At 34.2% G+C, this 18,511-nt stretch overlaps 1 protein-coding gene across 1 annotated transcript in view; it reads right to left on the reverse strand.

Moving 5' to 3' along the window:
- Positions 1-18,511, reverse strand: part of LOC138330530 (transient receptor potential cation channel subfamily M member 5-like) — an 89,091-nt gene that overhangs the window by 21,849 nt on the left and 48,731 nt on the right. Inside the window, exons 14-22 of the mRNA XM_069278100.1 lie at positions 17,543-17,572; positions 16,746-16,775; positions 15,533-15,617; positions 14,008-14,064; positions 9,211-9,261; positions 8,357-8,413; positions 6,638-6,739; positions 2,002-2,101; positions 1,591-1,834 (exon numbers count right to left, since the gene is read on the reverse strand). Of these exons, the coding sequence (XP_069134201.1) occupies positions 1,591-1,834; positions 2,002-2,101; positions 6,638-6,739; positions 8,357-8,413; positions 9,211-9,261; positions 14,008-14,064; positions 15,533-15,617; positions 16,746-16,775; positions 17,543-17,572 (756 nt within the window). The remainder of the gene's footprint in view (positions 1-1,590; positions 1,835-2,001; positions 2,102-6,637; positions 6,740-8,356; positions 8,414-9,210; positions 9,262-14,007; positions 14,065-15,532; positions 15,618-16,745; positions 16,776-17,542; positions 17,573-18,511) is intronic.

The raw sequence follows: 18,511 nt of genomic DNA on the forward strand, positions 1-18,511 counted from the left end.
AATTACATCACAGCGATTGTGTCTAAAATAACGGGCGTCGTATGCAAATCGTTTGGATGATTACATAGCGTGCAGTCTCGAGGAGTATCAATTGATGCACTTGAAAGATTTAGACTGGTTCCATTCCTTTAGGTCTCTATTCTTCGTTATGCGGCGCTCCGCTCATCAAGGATCGGTATCAATTTTAATTTTCGGATGGGTTAATCCATGTATCCGGGGAGGAAAGCGTGCTTTATTTTAGACGTGCAAAACAACTTTACTCACGAAACGACAGACCTTAGTGTAAATAATGAATGTTCCATTTGAACGATAGGTTATTAAGATTCAAGTTTTGCAATTATTTAATTAACGCTGAACAATTTTGATATGTATTTGAAATGATGTTAATAACTTTTTATTCAACGGAAGTACTCGTCTAATTGATGATATATCATGCGCATAAATGATGAGCACCTTGGGATAGGAGTTCCACACTCAAGATTAGCTGCAATATTGTAGCTCAAAAGACTTTTAGACAAATAATGGTGACGTCTGTACGCATATTCGTTCTAACTCAAGATGGCTGGTCGATACTGGTCTTATGTAGCCTCCACAAGGGAGGTAGGCGAGGCGGGAATCAGTCTATGGACAGATTTTGCCAGCGGCAACCCGATATAATAATCGAAAGGTCATCTGACCGTGACTCTTAACACGGTGAAAGCAAAGAAGTCGCAATGGACACATGATCTTACTCAGATTTAAATGTTATAAAACTCACCAAGATTATCACTGAGGCACTTTGAATATTAATTAATGTAATTATTTTCACAAGGTTCAAAAATGATATTCTACAAATGGCAATAACTCCGTAAATTACTGTCGCAAAGTTCGATTTTCGAACTCAATAAAGACCTTTCTAGTGTGATGACGTAGCATACAAAGTTTCATTACGTTCTTTGAATTTTTACACAAATTCAAATAATTCAATTTTGCTTGTATCGAGCATTTTCATTGGCTTTAAAATTTACTTTATCAGTCCAAAAAGGAAAAATTGGCGTCGCCGTTTATTACATTGCTTCTGATTGGCTGAAATGACGGCATAATGATTTCATAGACAAAGGAGTCCCAAAATGAATTTTGAGTATTGAAGAGATTATCTTTAGTAATTTGAGTGTACTCTTAATAAATCGCAAAGCGGTTTATGATGAGAGTACACTCAGATTTTTGTGTTATACATTTATTATACATGTATCTCCATAAAATAACAAAAGTTATTCAAGTTAATCCTTCAATAAAATTATCGCAAACGGCAATAACTTTGCTTTGTCAGTTACTGTCGAATAAGTCCTATTTTTGTTCTCGTCCAAGACTTACATTCAACGTTTTTGTTTAATATTTACGCAAGTTATCGTGTTCAAAATGTCCAGTAATTAAAATACAAATGGGCCATCGTTAAGAAAAAAAAGGAATTTGTAAACATTCTGCGTTAGGCTAATATATATGCGTGCTAATACCACACGCAACACATCGCATACATTGTTAAATGATTACTTCAATTAGTATTTTAACAGAAAAAATATCTTAATATCATATCACGACAAAAAGTCTTACCCGGGATTTGCTCGATTTGCAGCATGGCAAAATACTCCCTCCTTTCCAAATCCGGTTAAAGCTTCTCTGAGGAACGTGGTGTGCAACAAATGTATACATTTTGTTCGACAGGGCAAAGTCTAAGGCGCTTTCTTTGATTCCCCAAACGTCTTTTTCATTTTCCATTTCTAGTGTAGTGATAGCGTCTTGTGGGTTATGGTCATACAACTTTTGAGTTGTGTCAATAGCTCTCTGGCAAAATACCCTGAAAATACATCAAGTATTGTTTGAATGACTTCGACAAGTAAAGAGCTTCATTCAAACTCTTATTTAATAGTTTACTTGCTTAGAACGTCAGGTAAACAAACTTACTAATTTAAGGTGATCAATATAATTATTTCTTTTCTGCTTTTTATTTTAAAATGGTGTTACCTGGAATGCGTTTTCATGCTCTCTTCAAAGCCAGATTCTTTCAACCAATGTGCTTTTCTTGACATCCTCCGTAGCATAACGCTCGCAACAAGAGCCGTGACTGAAAGAAGAAGTTTATGTTCAATGATTTGGAGGAAAGCTGGTGTGTAGAAAGGTACCATAATTAGTATGAAAATCGACAATGAAGTTCAACCTCTGCAGCGGGAAAGGTTGAGCACCACAGGGAAGATGTTGGTAATTAGTTTAAATTGCTACAAGTCACAAATAAACGTTTGAATTTATTATTCTGAAGAGGGGTGGGGGTGGGGTGGATGATAATATTAAAGTAGGTCCATACTTTTGAAAACCGCGCCAATTCATATGACGCTAAACCGGAAGCTGCCGAGGTTATTTTGAATGGTTTCCGATACGCTACGACATTCCACTTTGATATTTTTTCAATAGATGAAAATTGTCTTCATATAATATTGAATGTTGAAAGTCATTAAATAAATCAAATAAAAGCAATGAAGTGAATATTAGGTGATATCTCTGAGGTTTTTGCGGTCCCTGTCGTAAATGGGAATGGATTTTCAAACACCGGCAGTAACGTTCGTCGCAATAAATGGTAAGAGAGGACCCGTCCGGACTGAAATTCCAGAATTCTAAAAAAATCGCTTACGGATTTCTTTAAAACACAAAATTTGGAGAAAATCATAAAAATAAACAGACATATTAAAACCAGATATATATCACAAAAACATATGAACTGACGTGGGATGGTTTTTTTTGTGTGTGTGTAATGATCTTCAAAAAATAGTCAAATATGATCCATCTTAGCACTAGGTAGGGTTGTGAGTTACAAACTTCAAGCTTACAGAATTATAAATTTTGATCGAGGACCTCATGTTTTTATATGATATTTGAAAAATATATTACCTTCGGCATATCATATACAAATATTGTGAAATTGACATGGGTCTTCATTTCCTTTTTTACCTATTCATTGATATTTTAGGGGTGAAAATATGGCAAAACATGATAATTACGTATAGAAACGGTCCTCGGAAATAACGAAAATTAGTTATCAGTTGTAAAAAATACAATTGTTTTGTATATTGTTCTATCGTAGAAATTTAGCACAAAAAATCAATTGACAAGCTCAAATATCGCAAAAAGTAATTCAAGAACGCCCATTTTTCTTTACAGATTTGAAATCTGCATGAAAAATGCAAGAAAATAAGACCTGTTAGAAAAAAATGATATGGGTTTTCCCAAAAGTATGGAGCTACCACGTACTATTAATAGCCAGGTTCATTTATGGACTTCCCCCGTGAATGTGTTGTTAAAAATGTGTGACATGTTAATAAAAAATATTATTAAGATGTTTATTATAGTTTGTGTTGCGTGTATGGTCTATAATGTTTTTGTTAGGTTAGCTGCATTTTGATGATATTTTTTCTCAGAGGAGATTCATGACAGTCTAACCATCGGCTAGCCTTGGGTTAGACAGTCGTGCAACTCCTCCTTGGTTAGAGATTTCTCAATGTAGGGAAATATCCTATTATTCTTCCATACTTGACATGGTTATCTCGAGTTTGCTAGGGAAAAGATAACACTGTCTTTTACCGGGGTAGGAAAAAAAGAGCTCAGACGTGCTAGACAATGACGTGACGTCGTCATTGCATGCGGTGACTATTGTTTACGACGTCATTTATTTTGACGCATATTGACGTTCTTATGATGGCGGCACTTTGGAAATGTTTCTATATATGAGTGCATTTTCATTATGCTTCGTTAAAGTGTGGGAGAAAAAGAATCAAACATGGGTCTGTCAACCCTCGTGAAAGATTTTGGCTGTCAACCCTCGACAAGTTTCGGGTTGACAAACCAAAATCTTCCACTCGGGTTGAGATATCCATGTCCGCCTGACATGTAAGATTATATTAGTCCACCTGACAGGCCCATGTAAGATTATATTAGCCTGCTACTTCTATTTATTGAAAACAATAGTTTGAAAGAAAGCCGCTTTGTAATATTGCTAATGACTTAAATAAGTTCCCTACTGATCCCGCCATTCGGCCCCAGTGTCACATAACCAAGCGCTTCAGACAAAAGTAGTGCTTCACTCGGTGGGGTATGATATTTGGTGTCTTTGTCAGCATGATTCAGTGAGATACCACTATTATACCACGACTTACTTTAGCTGTTAAAAGGACGTTAAACTTAAACAACCAAAACATCTTTACTCGTTCCAAATCAAAAACAAAGGTACTTCAGGTTAAACAGATTCCCCTTCTCCAACGGATGCTGCATTTTTTTCTCAAAAATACCACAAAGCAAAGAATTTAATACGACTTTTTTTTTCTATGGGACCGTGTTTCCAGCAATCAGGGCCAAAGTTGGTTTCCATTAAACCAAGAACGATGCAAATCGGACATAAATCAAATATTTTTATTGCTTTATTTTCCAATGTTTCTGGAATATCATAATGACTATAAGAAGACCATGTGTATATCTAAACCTTCACATAACGATGCTATAAAGTACAGACAAATAAAGAATTAAATATTTTCGTTCCAACCAATGAAGGAATTTGAAAATTTTTGTTTCCCCTATTGCATATCTCGCCCTTGAAACTACTTGGGCCCGAGACCAGTGGTTTACACAAACTACACAACCAAGAATGCAGGAATCTTTCATTTCATTACCAGAAGAAAACCACGAATGCTAGAATCTTTCATTTCATTACCAGAAGAAATGTTTTAAGACAGACACTACATTACATAGATATATATCAACTATTGCATCCCTCGCCCTTGAAACTACTTGGGCCCGAGACCAGTGGTTTACACAAACTACACAACCAAGAATGCTGGAATCTTTCATTTCATTACCAGAAGAAAACCACGAATGCTGGAATCTTTCATTTCATTACCAGAAGAAATGTTACATAGATATGTGTCAACTATGCACCTTTGTTGAGGTCCGCGTAAAATATATAATGACCGAGAGTGTAACATGATGTCATATTTCAAATTCTACAAGGGTGATATAACATCTTATGAACCGAAACAATGGTCCTTATTTTTATTAGATATGTCAAAAACAATCTCTAATGTGCATATTAATTACAAGACAACATTGGTCAAAGATCGCCACCCTGAAGAAGGCGGCGTTTGGGCAATAAAGTAAAAGGAATATTGAATCGGCGTTTTATAAAAATGGAAACATCGAGTCAATATGCTATATATTGAACGTCACGTGACCATGAAAATAGTGGAAAATCAGAGCATAACAAATATATAAGTATAGTCCTATTGGAATCGATATATGATTTTTTTTATTATTCATTGATTTAAAGTAACTTTGTTGTTTGACGAAATTAGAGGTTGCGTTAATGTTTAATGGCAAATACCTAGATGCTGAGTCAACATTTGGTTCAGTGTCAACAATAACTTTCTGAAGGACATTCATATGAAACTAGACACTCGGACCATACATTTATTACACCTATATTATGTAAAACCTCATTATATTATAAACCAATGGAATAGTCTACCATAAAGTATTCGCTCAAACCCTTCTACTTCTGCATTAAAAATGATCTTAATCATAATCATTTACATAATACGAATGCCTTTTTCGGTTCTGGTACCCGTATGGGTCAAATATCTCATGTACGTCTAAGAATGGAGTGCAGTGCTCTAAACAGTCATTTATTTTCAAAAAAAAAAAAAAGATTATACCATCTCTGTTATATATATGTGGTGTGGTCGAAGACAACAAACATTTTTTACTTGACAGTGGTCGATTTGATGAAATAAGACGACGCTACCTTCACTCGTAGGATTCCAATATTACTTTGGATCTTCTTCTTTTTGGAGATGAATATTTTTCTACAGCTGATAATAATTCTATATTCTTAGCCGTACAGCACTACGTAATTAAAACGGGCAGATTTGCTTCCGTTGAATAATTATATGTAAGATATTTCACCCCAAAAATTAAACTTGTTATATATATCTTAATTCAATACCGAATGTGAATGCGCGTGAGTGAGTTATCGTGTACGAATGGTGTTATCATGCTCCAAAGTTATCATGTGGTATAAAATATATGGTGATAGGTTTACATAAGTGTAAGTGGCACTTGTTCCTATTTCCGACTGATTTTATATTTGTTGGATAATATATGCATACATCGAAATAAAGAAACTTATATTTCAAAATTGTTTCTTACAGGTAAGATTCCAGAGTTCATGATTCACTGAAATATGGTTTTGGATAATGAAATTGAAGGCAAAAACGCGGATCCGCTATTTAAAACATTTACAACCATAACAAAGATTAAATTCATAACTAAAATAGTAAATAATAGTAGATACAGTGTATCATTCCAATATATTACAGATTATAGTGACACACTGTATCTGTAATGATCCGCATCTGTCACTTTAAGATATCCGGACATACTACTACAAATCGTCCACCTCTGCGTCTCGAGTTCGAATCCCATATTGGGCAGTTGCCAGGTACTGACCGCTGGTCGAAGTTTTTTCATCACCAAACCTGGCACACCCTTAAATGACATTGACTGTTAAAACACTTATCAAACCAAAGCGCAAATACTAATAGTCTATACCAACAATACTTACATATAGGCTCTGGGGAACGCTTCCAAAAGATTTCGGACATTTCTGTGTTGTCTGTCAAGACCGCCCATAGAAGTAAGTCCGAATTTTCACACTCTTCTTCCTCTGAAAATGAAATAGTTACCACTTTGTTGTAGAAGTGTTCACAACATATGTATTTACTAGTTTACAAAATACTAGTTAGTTAAACGAATCGACTGCTTTTGAAATGTTTTCGTTAATTTTCAACCTAAGGAAATTAACACTCTATTATCTATTGAAACTGAAAAATACAGAGCTCGGAATGGAATTAGGATAGATTACGAAAAAACTTTCCATAAGTCAATAATAAAAGAATGTATCTATGTATATGTGATATATAAAGCTACAAATGGATGCCTTCAAACTTTCATTAGAACCGGTTTATTTCCTTTATAATACCAGATCCAATGCATGTACATAAGTCGGCGATGAGAAATATGGTAATTAAATTCATGAATTTTGACTACAAAAAATTCAATTTCAACCCTACAGCTGGAGAGAGTACACTTTATTTAAACTTGATATAATTAAAAAATGTTCGCATCCGTTGAACACTCCAGGTACACACATTTAACAACATTACATAATCCGGCTTAACGCAACCGCGTTACTAATCATTAAAGTGTAAGACTTATAACAAAACATATATTCCACATATGCGTAAAATATCAAATTAACTGTGTATGTCCAGATATGTATTGTCCTGAAGATTAAGTTGAATTACCAATCGAGAGAAATAATAAATATTGTGTACACTGAACAGTGATTTATCCATGTATTAAAGAATTTAAAACAGTATTACACATCGTAAGAATAATATATATTAAACAAGAGTCCATCCAGAAGGCCTATATTGCTTGCATTCATCTCGCTACTGGTGGAAAATAATTTCAGACCAAACTTTGAGACACCATTGGTTCTCTTTATTAAGAATAACAATTTATCTCTGTTTTGAACCCTTATTTGCCCATAAATCCATAGATTTCTAAATTAAGAGTTACGAAATTAAGTACTAAGCAGTATTTGAAATATTTAGTACCTCCCTGACACATCTATGATGATAGTTTTCTATTATTAGAGTTGTAGCTGCCATGGTAACATTCCAAATTATGCATAAATTAGGCGTTTCATAACACATATATTGCTATTTTACCTATTTTCTATAGGTATTATCAATAGAGCGCAATCTGGAACAAACGCAACATTTTATATAATTATGCAGGCACTTATAAGGATACAGTTTGTTCAAGAATGTGCCATATAAATTCTAGAAGAAAAAAAACAAAAATTTTCAAACCAATTGGCTTAAGTTATGTATATTTCGGATGGTTACCATGACAACTACAGAGACCTGCAGTCTCGAAGGTCTTCACATACTATGATGAAGGCAACCTGTGTAATTTGTATTAATACTGGGCTTAGGTCTCTTGGTGCGAGAGGGTCAGGGCGTAATTCGGGAATGTTAGCTAATACGTTGGAAAAGGAATTAAGGTTCATGTATTGCATTGCACTGGGTTTGCTGGTTTGCAGTATTCCTGGTTACAAGAGAGTAATTTTCTGTACAAATAATTGTCCAACCTACCAGAGACAAATGAAAGGGACTACGGCTGTGTCAACTGTTTCTATTACTACAGGAATATTTTTAATGGGTTTATATTTTGCTTTATGTATACTTATTAAAACACTTGGTGATACACTTACCTGACCCGTTTCCATTACCATTTTTATTGCAGGGAAAGCATGAGCAGCAGCAATTCTCTAAAAACAAGAGGCAAAGAATCTTTAAAAAGTATTGAAAAGATCAAAGGTTGATATATACATTAAACAAGAGGCCATATAGAAGGCCTATATTGCTTGCATTCATCTCGCTACTGGTGGAAAATAATTTCAGACCAAACCTTGAGACACCATTGGTTCTCTTTATTAAGGATAACAATTTAGCTCTGTTTTGGATCCTTATTTGCCCATAAATCCATAGATTTCTAAATTAAGTGTTACGAAATTAAGTACTAAGCAGTATTGGAAATATTTAGTACCTCCCTGACACATCTATGATGATAGTTTTCTATCATTAGAGTTGTAGCTGCCATGGTGACATTCAAAATTATGCATAAATTAGGCGTTTCATAACACATATATTGCCATTTTTACTTATTTTATAAAGGTATTATCAATAGAGCGCAATCTGACACAAACTACAGAGACCTGCAGTCTCGAAGGTCTCCACATACTATGATGAAGGCAACCTGTGTAATTTGTATTAATACTGGGTTTAGGTCTCTTTGTGCGAGAGGGTCAGGGCGTAATTCTGGAATGTTAGCTAATACGTTGGAAAAGGAATTAAGGTTCATGTATTGCATTGCACTGGGTTTGCTGGTTTGCAGTATTCCTGGTTACAAGAGAGTAATTTTCTGTACAAATAATTGTCCAACCTACAAGAGACAAATGAAAGGGACTACGGCTGTGTAAACTGTTTCTTTTACTACAGGAATATTTTTAATGGGTTTATATTTTGCTTTATGTATACTTATTAAAACACTTGGTGATACACTTACCATTTTCATTGCAGGAAAAGCAGAAGCAGCAGCAGCCGCAGCAGCAATTCCCTAAAAACAAAAGGCAAAGAATCTTCAAAAAATGTTGAAAAAATCGAAAGTTGATAACAATATCGATTGATTTGACCGTTCAATCTGTGTAAAGTATTTAATTTCATCACATTTTGAAAGGACGACTTTTGTAATTTTCGCCATTTTGATCCCTTTTCAGCCGAACAATTTGATAATAAAGTCAGGCATTGGGTAATTGGTATCGTGAAATCGTAATCGATTGTAATTCATTATATTTTCTTAAGTAACGTACAAATATTAGGGGGAAATGTCTGCTTAGGGTTACCCGACCGACCCAGAGTTTTTATCCCCGACACTAATTTTTTTCTGTACCTAAAAGGATACTGCTATTATAGTTTTACTCTAGGCTAATCTAAGCTGTTCATACCTTTTTTCTTAGTCAAATCTCCATTTATTCATTGTTAAATAAAGAGTCAATAGTGAAAGACACTATTGTTTAATAATTTTATTGATAAATAGGAGCCACATATCTGCTTAGTAAACAGCTCGCTTTTGCATCTGAACTTGACAAAAGATAATAATAATAATAATAAAAAAATATCTACCTATCAACCCTATTTTTTGCCAATGTTACACTAAAGAGACATATATTTTTTTGCCCTTAGTAATCGGCTGCTATTTCGATTACTTGTATTCGCAATTGAATTCGATTTAATTGAAAATTTACTGTGTAATTGTAGTAACATTTCTATTACTTTTCCATTACATCATACCAATTTTTAAAGTTGGATTTGGCAGCCAGTATACATAGTGTAGAATGTGAAAAGTTCAACTTGCTTGCTCTAGTTCATAACCTAAAGATATACATTATAATGTTGTCTTTTGGTCTATAAATAACCATAATCTTGTATATTTTCTGATGAGCATAAGGCTCACAGGAATAAAAAAATGAATTGAATTGTTTATATGCCCATGTATGTAAGTGCACATTATACTAAACAATTGAAAACATAGTTTTCTTAGAATCCAAGTGTTGACTGAGTCAATAAAATGATTGAATTGAGCTGAATTTAGTTGTGTGAGGAAGTACACATCTGTGATATAACATGACCTTGTTATATTACATAGAGGATATCCATTGTTTCTTATTGAATAACAGTTGTATGTCATTGAGTGAGGTGGAAACTCAACAGTTATATTTTATTGAGTGAGGTGGAAACTCAACAGTTATATTTCATTGAGTGAGGTGGAAACTCAACAGTTGTATGTCATTGAGAGAGGTGGAAACTCAACAGTTGTATGTCATCGAGTGAGGTGGAAACTCAACAGTTATATTTTATTGAGTGAGGTGGAAACTCAACAGTTATATTTCATTGAGTGAGGTGGAAACTTAACAGTTGTATTTCATTGAGTGAGGTGGAAACTTAACAGTTATATTTCACTGAGTGAGGTGGAAACTCAACAGTTGTATGTCATTGAGTGAGGTGGAAACTCAACAGTTATATTTCATTGAGTGAGGTGGAAACTCAACAATTATATTTCACTGAGTGAGGTGGAAACTCAACAGTTATATTTCACTGAGTGAGGTGGAAACTCAACAGTTATATTTCACTGAGTGAGGTGGAAACTCAACAGTTATATTTCACTGAGCGAGGTGGAAACTCAACAGTTATATTTCACTGAGCGAGGTGGAAACTCAACAGTTATATTTCATTGAGTGAGGTGGAAACTCAACAGTTATATTTCACTGAGTGAGGTGGAAACTCAACAGTTATATTTCACTGAGTGAGGTGGAAACTCAACAGTTATATTTCACTGAGTGAGGTGGAAACTCAACAGTTATATTTCACTGAGCGAGGTGGAAACTCAACAGTTGTATTTCATTGATTGAGGTGGAAACTCAACAGTTATATTTCATTGAGTGAGGTGGAAACTTAACAGTTATATTTCATTGAGTGAGGTGGAAACTCAACAGTTATATTTCATTGAGTGAGGTGGAAACTCAACAGTTATATTTCATTGAGTGAGGTGGAAACTCAACAGTTATATTTCATTGAGTGAGGTGGAAACTCAACAGTTATATTTCATTGAGTGAGGTGGAAACTCAACAGTTGTATGTCATTGAGTGAGGTGGAAACTCAACAGTTATATTTCATTGAGTGAGGTGGAAACTCAACAATTATATTTCATTGAGTGAGGTGGAAACTCAACAGATATATTTCACTGAGTGAGGTGGAAACTCAACAGTTATATTTCATTGAGTGAGGTGGAAACTCAACAATTATATTTCATTGAGTGAGGTGGAAACTCAACAGTTATATTTCATTGAGTGAGGTGGAAACTCAACAGTTGTATGTCATCGAGTGAGGTGGAAACTCAACAGTTATATTTTATTGAGTGAGGTGGAAACTCAACAGTTATATTTCATTGAGTGAGGTGGAAACTCAACAGTTATATTTCATTGAGTGAGGTGGAAACTCAACAGTTATATTTCATTGATTGAGGTGGAAACTCAACAGTTATATTTCATTGAGTGAGGTGGAAACTTAACAGTTATATTTCATTGAGTGAGGTGGAAACTCAACAGTTACATTTCACTGAGGGAGGTGGAAACTCAACAGTTATATTTCATTGAGTGAGGTGGAAACTCAACAGTTATATTTCATTGAGTGAGGTGGAAACTCAACAGTTATATTTCATTGAGTGAGGTGGAAACTCAACAGTTATATTTCACTGAGCGAGGTGGAAACTCAACAGTTATATTTCACTGAGTGAGGTGGAAACTCAACAGTTATATTTCACTGAGTGAGGTGGAAACTCAACAGTTATATTTCATTGAGTGAGGTGGAAACTCAACAGTTATATTTCATTGAGTGAGGTGGAAACTCAACAGTTATATTTCATTGAGTGAGGTGGAAACTCAACAGTTATATTTCACTGAGTGAGGTGGAAACTCAACAGTTATATGTCATGTCATTGAGTGAGGTGGAAACTCAACAGTTATATTTCATTGAGTGAGGTGGAAACTCAACAGTTATATTTCATTGAGTGAGGTGGAAACTCAACAGTTATATTTCATTGAGTGAGGTGGAAACTCAACAGTTATATTTCATTGAGTGAGGTGGAAACTCAACAGTTATATTTCACTGAGTGAGGTGGAAACTCAACAGTTATATTTCACTGAGTGAGGTGGAAACTCAACAGTTATATTTCATTGAGTGAGGTGGAAACTCAACAGTTATATTTCATTGAGTGAGGTGGAAACTCAACAGTTATATTTCACTGAGCGAGGTGGAAACTCAACAGTTATATTTCACTGAGCGAGGTGGAAACTCAACAGTTATATTTCACTGAGTGAGGTGGAAACTCAACAGTTATATTTCACTGAGTGAGGTGGAAACTCAACAGTTATATTTCATTGAGTGAGGTGGAAACTCAACAGTTATATTTCATTGAGTGAGGTGGAAACTCAACAGTTATATTTCACTGAGTGAGGTGGAAACTCAACAGTTATATTTCACTGAGTGAGGTGGAAACTCAACAGTTATATTTCACTGAGTGAGGTGGAAACTCAACAGTTATATTTCATTAAGTGAGGTGGAAACTCTCAGGAGATGAAATATTACTGGTATTCATCAAGAACATGATATTTTCACTGTCAATGCTGCATTCCGATTGGTCAAAAGCGAGTGAAAATATCGAAATATCGCAATATCGCTTTTATGTTACTGTAAAACCTTGTATTTCACTGCGAAAAATGTAACAAATTAGTATAATATTTTCATGTTTTTCTTGTTTGTCTTTATTGTTTGCTTTTGGTCTATTTTGTTCGTTGAATGATGTGAATGATGAGTTGATAAATGATTAATGAAGCGTTGTCATTGTTCCATTGGTTTCCATTGATGCAAGATGCATCCTCAGTAAATTGGACTGAGGACCGTTAGTCCTATACATCCTGGCGGGAATTACAATACTACTTCTCCGTCTACTAAAATACTTTTTCATAAATTGGAGTCCATGATTCCGTGTAGAGTGTTGGTGCCCTATGTGTGGATGTAGTGGTGTGTCCCCTGAGAGGATGGAGTGAATCCTCGGTATATTTCATAGCAGGAAGGAATGGTGTAAAAAACCACAAATTTTATAACTCTGTTCTCAGAAATGCCAACTCAGACACATAAGTTACATTACTTTCTAATACCAGAGAAATCTATTTAAAGATGCTTCACCGCCGACGAATGGTATTTTTTCTCTATCAAAAACAGGAGCATTTTTCTTCAGTTACAAAAGTTACTTACTTTACACCATTACCACAATTCAAAAGTTTGAGCTTCTTATTTTAATTAAAAAAGATAATTAATTGCGTCCAAAAAATCCATTGCATTACGCCCTATATGGAATAAAGTACTGATTGCAAATTTTTGTGTTTATTAGAAACATATAAGCACGATTATAATCAGTTATTGTTCAACTGATGGGTATCGTTTATGCTCTGTCGGCGGTGTAGCATCTTTAATTATTTTCTTATTTTACATCAAAATATCTCTGAATGTTGTATACGAGTCAATAATGCAACGATCCCTTAATTATCATATAATAATTATCAATTACGATCGTTGTCGCTCACAAAACCGTACCAAAACCTTATGATATCGTGTACATCTCACATCGTGCACACTTCGTTGGCACGCCGCATATCGTTGTTCGATCACTAACGCATAAACATAGCATTCCTATAGTGAAGGTCGTGTTAGTATTAGACAATTAGAATAGCTGATTTTAACATACCTTGTAACATTTTAAAGCAGGACCATTTGCATGGCTGACAAGGAAGCAAACAATTTCCTAAAAAAAGAGGAACATTGAATATTTTACTAAAAAAAACTTGCCATGAAAACTATGTCCATAATAGTGAGACATTATCAATTAATCCACTACATGTATAAAATAAGATGCCCATTGGGCCTGTATCGCTCACCTGTTCCATGCTTAGAATACAAGCTACCAACTTGAAGGCTTTAGATTTGAACTTAATCTTTTTATTGGAACAGAAGTATTTTAAAAGAATTTGCTACATTTTCCATATTTGGCCCCACTCCTGAGGGGACCCACCGTTTATACAAGATTTTGGTTCCCCTTCATCCAAGGCAGCTTCAGACCATTAGAACAAAATCCCTTCATTTCTACAAAGAAGGATTTTAAAGAATTTGCCATATCTCCCCTATTGCACCCCTGGGACACCAGATCCACCGTTGATACAAGATTGGTTCCCCTTTCACCCAAGCCAGCTTCAGACCAAATTAGAACAAAATCCCTTCATTCCTACAAAGAAGGATTTAAAAAAAATGCCATATCTCCCCTATTGCACCCCTGGGACACCAGATCCACCGTTTATACAAAATTGGTTCCCCTTCACCCAAGGGAGCTGACACAGTACCCAGTAACTGCTCCGATAAACTACATATTCATGGAACGTGTTATTAGCATACATTAGCGTGTTAAAATCCATTCATTTAAGGATTGAATCTTGCTTTGGTCGATTTCATGGGGTGATGAATTGAGTTCTTCTTGAAACAAATTGAATGAACTGCGAAGCAGTTCATGTTAGGTTTGTTTCAAGAGGAACTCAATTCATCACCCCATGATGATTGCGGATTGACCCGAAAAGTAACAACACTTTGTCAGGACCATCTCAGGATCATTTCATGCAATTTTTAGCTATATTGCAGAACTTTAGAAGAAGTTCAAAATGTGTTTTCTAGATGGCAGCTGTGGCGACCACCTTAGATTTTAGATCGATCCGCAAAATAAGAACATTTTGTCGGGACCATGCCAGGATCATTTCAGGCCAGTTTCAGCCAAATCGCACTAGTATAACTGAAGAAGTTCAGAATGTGAGACTAAGATATCTGATATCGGGCACATGACTACCAAGTTTGTTCAAATGGATGACATTGACCTTCAGTCTAGGTCACAGTGGTCAATGAGGCTGAAACCGACGTTTTGTCGATAAATACTAGGCTTATATACCTGCTATTGAGCCTGGACATATCGTGGTCTTCAATAATGGTTACTTACGGTTAGGCCCGATGCAAAGACACTTTTTATCAACTAAGTAATTTTCAAGTACACCTAGGAAGTGATATATAGGCATACAAAATGTCCCTACTTTAAGCAGAGTCTAAAACCTTAAACCAATATATTAGAATTGCTGACGAGTTATCCCCATTTCTAAATGAACACAATATGGTACAGAGATGGTGTTCATGATCGGTTTGAACATTATATTTCTTAAGAATATGTCAAATATTACCTTCAATTTTATACGGTATCATGTCACATCCAACTTTATGTGCTTCGTCTCTTTTCTGTAGGAAATCATCGCTTTCCGGCGGGAGCTGGAAATGAAAAAATCTTTACTTAACTAAAAGAATATATCAAAATACCGTAAACATATTTACAATATGTACGTATACATTTGAGTAAGCTTATGTACTAGTCGCATATTTTTTTACAGTTTAAATGTATAGTTTATAGTATATTTACTCTAAACCTTTACGAGCCAGTCCATGTATACTAGTTTTATAGCTATATATTATAGATGGAGTAATGAGCCAATTGATGTATAGATACATTTATAGGTTTTAAAGTATACTTACGGCAATTCTCTATGAGCCAGTTTTATATATGGCCTATGGACATATAATGTAAGAACTGTAATTCTGTATAAAACCTGGACTGAATGACATTAGGGAATATCTACAAATTTTCATATGAGGTATTTTAAAGTAATAACTAAATATTATTATACATTTGAAGAGACCAGGGCTACACAAGTATCTTCAATGTTTTGTGTTTTTTTTTAAATTTTTGTTCATGTTCCTAGTTGTAAGTAACTGTGACTGTGTGTATGAAAATGGTGTAGGTATGTATATATGAAATGAAAATTAATTATAATTTTTCGAAATACAACAGGTATCTGTTTATGGGATAAATGTGATGAGTCATTATAATACATGTATGTAAGTGGTGTGGTGAATGAGAGCCCTCCTGTGTGGGGACATTTGTTTATATTTATGAAGGCTGACCCCAAGGCCCCAATCTTGGCAGCCTTCAGATGTATAACATGTCTGGGGTATTAAATGTTTTTTTTCTTTAAATAGAAATATCAATATGTTTATTTTTTCATGAAATTCAAGCGAAAGAATTTTTGTTTGCATTTCTGCCGATGTTTCTTTTTTTGCGACAAGATATTGAATCAAGAATATTAAGAAAAGGAAATTAAATATTACTTTCAATCAAAGGTAATGTAGTGTATAGCTATTTCCTATGCTAATTTTATTACACTAAAGTCTCTATAACACGATATTTTTAATGACGGTTAACACTATGTTTAGAACTGTTTTCTCCTGTTTTTGCTTTCCTTCCATGTGATCTGATATTTTTGCAAGTGACATAGCAAAATGAACAAACAGAAAAACCCGAGAAGCAAACTGAAAGTTGTAATTGAAATAAAATATACCTACCTCAATTATGTCAGCAATAGGCGTCCGTATCTGTAAATAAGATAAACAATACTTTAATTTTTGTTGTCACATAAAGACCATTAGACAATAAAACATTTATTCTGTTGCCTTTATTTTGATGTTTACTTAACACTTTTCGTACGTTGAAACAACTTTCAGTATTGGAATATAGGATATTTCTTTGTATAGGGTCAACTTTGATGGTAAGCAAGCTTAGCATTAAATATTACCTATCACGCCGACTGACATTATTTTGTTGACATTGCAAACGAATCGTCCATCCGGATAGCTAGGTTAATCATTTATATCCCAAATATCACTTATTAGCAAATATTGTCTTATGTATACCGAAATATATATACTGACCACATATTGTTGTAATCATTAATTTCTAATATATTTTGTAAAATCTTTAACTATTGAATCTTTTAGGAAATAAGCACCTACAGTAAATGTAACAATGATTGGCTTACCTTATCAGGAGAGCGATACAGGCCATCTAGGCCACTTGTTAAAGCGCAGAAACAAATCGGTCAATAAAATTGATTTTAATTGAGTAAGGATAACACTGGTAAACATAGAAGATAAAAGTATCCCATAATACAGCTATATACCATATCTAATAAAAACATTTACGGTGTTTAGAAAGCGAAAATGAAAGTATGACATACAAACCTACAGACGTCAAAGTCCTACATTTAAATTTGATGCTGTGACGAAAGTGGGGACAAATACAAATTCTGCTCTGTATAGAATTCAGTAAAACTCATACCAATGTGTATAACAAAATGCATTACCTGATGGTTTTCTTTTCGTTCTTCCAATACCTATCAGAATAAGACACAGCAAAACATTTTTTACATGAATATGAAATTTTGATAGTTTCATTTTAACATTACTTTTTTTATCTTTTCATTGGCTAAAGTTGACAAAAAGTTTGACAGGTGTTTTTTCTGGAAAATCTATTGAAAATCACATGTTTTGATGAATTAAGTTTCAAATATCATTTTAGACAAATAGACACGTATGATGCTTTATAGAGATAGTTAAAACACATACTTTAAGTGACGTAATGCATTGTAGGTTTTGTTTTTATGCTTTATACATGTTAACAGATAACAATAAATGATATAACTATTAACATGTTAAATAAAATGGTGGACCACAACTTGATTTCTTGGCTTGACTGCGTGTACTCATTACACTGCATGGTAAAAGTAAATATCACGATTTTAGCAGTATTGTTAAACTTAATTTTGAACTCTTAAATGTATCATAATTTTTATAAGCACGAATCAAGGAGAGCTTTTAATATGTTATTCATTACCAAAAGTTACCAACATTTTGAGAATTACAATACTTTCAAGGCATAGGTTTTAATTTTACTAGTACAAGAGCTGAAAATGATGTTCGCAGTACTGCCAAAAATCAGTATATTTACATCTAAAGTACAGTGAAATGAGTACATATGGTGAGGCCATGAGGCCAAGTTGTAGTCTACAGTTTCTTTTTATATATTTATAGTATCATCAGTAACTTCTTCAGTGATTTCTTCAGATATGTTTCCAGCTAAAAATACATAAGGCATAATAACCAAAAAAATTACGGTGCATAATGTCTGTGTTGCAATTAACATTTTAAGGGCATCATATATGTTTCTATGGTGATTTTAATGATTTTTACAGCTTAATTCATTAAAACTTTTGTTTTTTACAGATGACTGAAGAAAAAATGACATGTCAAAATTTTCGTCCAATTACGGCACA

Source organism: Argopecten irradians, chromosome 1 (genome assembly GCF_041381155.1).
Source record: "Argopecten irradians isolate NY chromosome 1, Ai_NY, whole genome shotgun sequence".
Classification (NCBI taxonomy): Eukaryota; Metazoa; Mollusca; class Bivalvia; order Pectinida; family Pectinidae; genus Argopecten; species Argopecten irradians.